We start from the raw sequence: 6,000 nt of genomic DNA, 5'->3' as shown, positions 1-6,000 counted from the left end.
GTGCGGAGAGAGAGTGAGGGACTATCTGGGGGAGGGACAGTGCAGCGGGGGGGGGGGCGCAAATTACTTGCCTTGCCCCGGGTTAGGGGGCGCAAATTACTTGCCTTGCCCCGGGTGCTGACAACCCACGCTACGCCACTGCAACTGACTGAAGGTCGGCCAGTGAGCATCATGGCTGAGCAGGGATTTGGACTCTGGCCTCCAATTTCCTTGCCCAACACTTTAACCATTGAACTACATTGTTGGTGGTGGACACCACCACGGACAAAAGACCAACATATGCCTGCTTTGACAGTTTCTGGGATTATTCTCCACTAGCAAAATGCTCACTGTGATGTGCTGGATGTATGCAGAAGGGTGTATTTTGTCTTGTGAAAGCCTCAGGGTGTGTGGCTATGGGCTCTGACCCATCACACCTAGTATGGGATGGCTGTAGGTTGTAGGTGAAATACTCCCCCCCCCCTCCACACAGCAAAGATGAACTTCTTTACTTGTAAAGTGTGTGGTGTGTTGCATACCGCTCTAGGATATCCACCCACAGTTCAAATTTCTTTTTATTCATGAAATTTGCAAAATGGCGTTTGGCCGGTCATTATCACTTGGCCTAGACTACCCCACAGAGTTGTTGTGAGGATTAACAAAAAGTGGAGAAGGGGTAAGATAAAAGCATAATAAATACATAATTTATTTTTATTATAGCCACTTTTTCTCCAATAAATTCCAGACAACACACATGGTTCTTTGCTCTTTCCCTTCTGCAACACCCTTTAATCCCATCCTCACCCTGTCAGGTAGGTTAGACTACAGCTGATGTAGCCTTCGAAATGACAGGGGCTACAAGTCCACCCCCCTGAATCTTTGACTATGCTTTCTGGAGCCAATGGAAGTGGGGAATCTGTGGCCCTTTAGGGATTGTTTGACTACTACTCCTATCATCCCTGACCATTAGTTGTTCTGGCTGGGGCTGATGGGAGCTGGTCCAACAACATCGGAAGGGTCACAAGTCTCCCATTTCTGTTGGACTTCAAAACATCTGGAGGGAACCAGATTGTGGAAGGCTCAAGCATCATGTGATATCTCCATGTGTGAATTATTGTGTGAACCTGCCTTTAGTCTAATGCAAGAACTGGGAACCTATGATTCTCCAGGTGTTGGCGGCCTACAGTTCCCACCATCCCTACTCGTTGACCCTACTCGTTGACCCTACTGGGAATTGTATTCCAAAAAGACTGGAGGATACTAGGTCACGGAAGCCTGGGACGCATGGAAGTAGAGCAACCTGTGACCTTCCCAGATGATGTTGGACTTCATTCCTGACTGCTGTTCAGGACAGGGCTGAAGGGCAGTGGTTTTCTTTTCAGGGGGTACGCAAGGGTACGCAGTACCAACACCTCTTTTTTATTGTCATTTAAAAAAGTGTGGCATTGCTGTGACAACTTCATGGTGAGTACCGGCACCTATTTTTCTAGAGAAAAGGCGCTGCTGAAGGAAATTGAAGGGAGTTGCAGCCCGTCAACATCTGGAAAACCACAGGTTCCCCGCTGATGATGTACAGATGTAGACACCGTCCTGAGGTTTTTTCCTACACTCAAGTGGTGTATCAATTTTATTACATAAAAAAGTACATTTAAAGCACATGGCTTTCCCCCAAAGAATCCTGAGAACCGTAGAAAACTTTTCACAGAGCTACAATTACCAGCGCCCTTAAACAACGGTTTTGTTTATTTTACTTTTTTTAAAAAAAATTCATTTATTAAATTTGTATACCACCCTATGCCTACTGGTCTCAGGGCAGTTCTAAGCATATGGTGTAGATGTGTGTGTGTGGGGGGGGAATACAAGAAAAAGTGCAGCCTGCGACCACATCCCAATGAAACCTTTATTTGCGTGCAACATAAAAACAGTGGCCACACAGGACAGAAACCCCAAGGAGAGAGGACCCTTTTCTTTGGGAGGCAAACTGCCTTAGGAAGCCCGGGGCGAAAGGAAACTCCTTTCTCAGAAGAGGCGAGAAGCCCCATCACAGCTGAGGGCACCACGTTGCCTATGTGTGTGTTTTTGTGTTTGCACCCACGCCACGAGAACCTGCTCTAAAAACCCCGCCTTGAGCTTCCTCTGCTCCCCCCCCCCCCGCCTGTCATCCTCCCTCAAAAAGTGCCGGGCGCTCCGTCTCGCTCTCCCGCCTCCCTTTTCCTATAGGAGGCGCGAGCGCGCCCGCGCGCCCGAGAGGCGGGAGCGCGCTGAGGGAAAGCTGCAGTCGGCGGCGGCCATCTTCTTTCAGGAACCGGCTGATTTCCACCGCCCCCCCCCCCACCTATACCTCCTCCTGCCCCTCCGCTGCAAATGAGGCAGCCCCAAGCGAGACCCCTTGCCACTCACTGAGCCGGTGCCGGTGCCGAGGGCGGGGAGCCGGAGGCACACGGAGAGACACCCACACAGGATAATTTGGAAGTGGGGCGGGGGAAATCTCCCTTCCTGGCCGGTCGGGGTGCGGAAGGGGCTGAGGGAGGAGGGGGCGCCTCAGCCCTTGGCATTAGGAGCCCTGCGCCGGGAGTGGGCGGGTGGGCGTGAGGCTGGGGGCTTCCTCTCGGGGTCGGGCGCCCCTTCCACGGTCCCCCCACCCCCCGCTGGCTCTTTCTGCCCTGCCAAGGTGCTGCTGCTGCTGCTGCTGAGGAGGCGGAGGCTGCTCTCTCTCTCCCCCTCTGGATGGGAGGATAAGCTGTAACCATGTTCAGCTTCGAAGGGGAGTTCAAAACCAGGCCCAAGGTGTCTCTTGGAGGAGCCAGTAAGAAGGTAAGCGACCCCCACCCCACCCACAGTGCCTGCGCTGCCCGTCTCGGGGTCTCCAGGTGTTTTTTTGTCTCCGCCAGCCCCGTTTCCCAGCCTGCGTGCAGATTCCGGTGGGGCCCCGCGAAGCAGGCGTGACTAAGGTTAAATCTGAGCAACCCCTTGTGTCTAGTGTTTTCTCACCTTTCCTAATAATAATCATAATAATCATTTTTATTATTCCCCCACCCCAAGACCAGGGGCCTCTCTCAGACCTGCGGGTGCAGCTCAGCCCCAGTGTGTCCTGGGTTTGTTTTTGTTGTTAGGAGGAAAAGGCGCCTGGAGAGTCATTTATGTCGCCCGGCTTTGGTCTTTCCCGGAGAGGGTTTCCTTCAAGGCCGAGGGTTTTGAAAGGAGAAACTTGAGATGCTTTGGCTGCGAAATAGCCAGCAAAAAGGCAGAGGCGTGATTGGAAGGGGAGGGGGGAAGGGAAGGGGTCGCCGTCCCATTTGTGAAACTCTTGTGATACATGAGCTCTTGCAAGTGTCTCAGGTCCCTTGGCACCCAGTTGGGTGAAACGTAATTGTGGGAGGGGAGAGCTAGGGGGCAGCGGATAGGCCTCACTCTTGTGTTAGGGGGGTGAGTTTAAGAATTTAGTCTGTAATCCTAACACTGTTTACCTGGGTGTGATTGAATTGAGTAGGCATGGTTAGGGTTGCACTGTTAAATTCCCACATTGCACTCCTGAACTGTACAGGAGTCTGTGAAACATACTGATTCTCGACACTGCCTTTTTAATACACGATTTGAGGAAAAACCCACTCCAGGTTTCTGAAGGACAGCAGGGAATGCATTCCTTCACTTTGGCCTAGGTTTTGCTTTCCTTTTTTCATTTTCTTATCAGCACTCCCTTACTTAATTCGTAGGCCTCTCCTAGTGCTGATAAAGCGCATAGAGGCCCACTAAAAATGTCCATGCACAATATGGCATCTATGTATTGCTTTCCATTTTTTATTTAAAATAAGTAGCTGTAATCTAAATGAACGGATTAAATAGGGGTGTGTGTGCTTTTTAAGTATTGAGATGGCACAAACTGAAACCTGGCCTGGTTTCAAAACTGTCTTGTGTCTTTTAGTGGTTTAGAGACTATTTATGCAAGTCATTGGTTCTTAACATAAGTTTCCTGCCTGCAATGGGAGTAATAATGCTTATCTCATAGGATTGCTATGCAAAGGAACAGGTTTACCCACAAATGCAGTCATTTTGCATTTGCTTTAGTTAACTATAACGGCCTGTGTGTTTAAATGTACCCATCATTCAGAATTGAGGCAGACCTAAAAGCAACAGCTGGTCAGTCTGGTTTGAAGCTATTCAGGTAACAAATACAAGATCTCACGAAGCTTGTGAAGCAGTTTGCATACTGAAAGTATTGTGTCAGTTATTAATGAAAATATGCTTTATTTGGATTCTTGATTTTTAATTTAATTCTGAAATTTAAAATACTTCTCATGAATTGTATGAGATGGGGCCTTTAAATAATATATTGTGCCATAAAGAAATATCACAGCACACCCTTTTCTGCTCAGTGTTACCTAGGCCATATTTTCATGAATCAGATGCACATCAGAAGTATATTAGGTATGTGTAGCTATTCATCTGAATTATTGAGGAACTATCTACTGACACATTTCTGATGGCTAGAAGCCATTTACGTTCATTAAATCACATGTGCAGTACTGTTTTCTGCACTGAAGAAAGAATAAGTCTTGATATGCAAAGACTGCAATTGGCAGGGTATGTCCTATTCTTCAGGAATGTATCTTAGGTGCTTTACATCTTTTGTCATCAAATTAGGACTTAGATCAGGGATAGCTGATGATTTCTACACTGACCCAATAGTTAAAAAAGGTAAAGGTACCCCTGCCTGTATGGGCCAGTCACGTCCGACTCTAGGGTTGTGCGCCCATCTCACTTAAGAGGCCCGGGGTCAGCGCTGTCCGGAGACACTTCCGGGTCACGTGGCCAGTGTGACGAAGCTGCTCTGGCGAGCCGGCATCAGCGCAGCACACGGAAACGCCGTTTACCTTCCTGCTAGAAAGCGGTACCTATTTATCTACTTGCACTTAGGGGTGCTTTCGAACTGCTAGGTGGGCAGGATCTGGGACTGAAAGACGGGAGCTCACCCCGCCGTGGGGATTCGAACCGCCAACCATGCAATCAGCAAGCCCTAGGCGCTGAGGTTTTACCCACAGCGCCACCCGCGTCCCTACCCAATAGTTTGGTAATATGTAAAATAATTGCAGGAAAAAATAAAAACCCTGTTCTGCTGTGGTGCTGAAATATTTCTGCCTTAATTTATCCTGTGAAGACACCTCTTCTCCCTCTGGTGAAGCACTATTGCAGGAACGTTTTGGTAGACAGGAAACAGGAATAAGCACTCTTTAGTGTTACACTGGACCAAAGTGTGCTGACAGTAGAAGAACCCAGTCAGTTTATTGTCCTTAAGATTAGAACTGCCAGGAGAAAGAATGTGACTTTGGATTTCGCATGGAGTACTGGGGAAAACTGAGCTCTTGCGGAGGCTGAAACACTTGCCTTTGTTTGCATTTAAGCCGAAAATTTATAGGGATACAGCGTTATTATTACACTTATATACCGCTTTCCCCCCAAGGTTCCCAATGTGGTTTACAGTTTTAAAGTATTAAAACAAATGAAACAGAATGTAAGGTTGGCCAGGGTGGGGAAACAGTCTTACTGGAGCAGGCCCTGATTTCTTTGCCTTCCTCCCTTGGTGTCTTCCTCTTGGATTATTACCGAAATCACTTGAAAGGCTCATTGGTGAACTTGTAGCAAACTTTCCCTTCCTTTATTATCTTGTCTCTTTCAGTTTTCCCCATCCCCTGTAAATTTGATCCCACTCCCATCCCCACAGACTGCCTCCCATAAATTGGTTTATTCAGTGGAAGCTTTCTGTAAGAATTGCCATGTAAACATGAGGCCCATTCCCTCACCTCTGCTGTGACCCCCTCGATCCAGGTAATGGTGGTGGGGACAGCTAAAGTGGGCCATGGTAGAGCTTTATAAAATGATGCAGAAAATGGATAGACCTTCCCCCCCGCTCCCCCCCCCCCTGCACTCATAACACTGGAACACGGGGTCACCCATTGAAATTGATCCGCAGTAGATTCAGGACAGAAAAAAGGAAGCACTTCTTCCCACAACACATAATTTATG

The 6,000-nt window shown here is 48.3% G+C and overlaps 1 protein-coding gene across 4 annotated transcripts in view; it reads left to right on the top strand.

Moving 5' to 3' along the window:
* The first annotated feature begins 2,190 nt into the window (after positions 1-2,190).
* UBE3C (ubiquitin protein ligase E3C) overlaps positions 2,191-6,000 on the top strand; it is a 58,358-nt gene continuing 54,548 nt past the window's right edge. For 2 of the 4 annotated variants that reach the window (XR_014503654.1, XM_083406148.1), the window contains exon 1: positions 2,191-2,793. Coding sequence is in view for 1 of the 4 variants with exons in the window: in XM_083406148.1 (XP_083262274.1) it covers positions 2,728-2,793 (66 nt within the window). In the remaining 3 variants the exon portion in view is untranslated. The remainder of the gene's footprint in view (positions 2,794-6,000) is intronic. The other 2 variants (XR_014503655.1, XM_083406149.1) reach the window with 1 other exon arrangement.

Source organism: Podarcis tiliguerta, assembly GCF_965153285.1.
Source record: "Podarcis tiliguerta genome assembly, chromosome: 12".
Taxonomy (NCBI): Eukaryota; Metazoa; Chordata; class Lepidosauria; order Squamata; family Lacertidae; genus Podarcis; species Podarcis tiliguerta.
The sequence above is the reverse complement of the archived record's forward strand: the minus strand, read 5'-3'. Positions and strand labels throughout refer to the sequence as shown.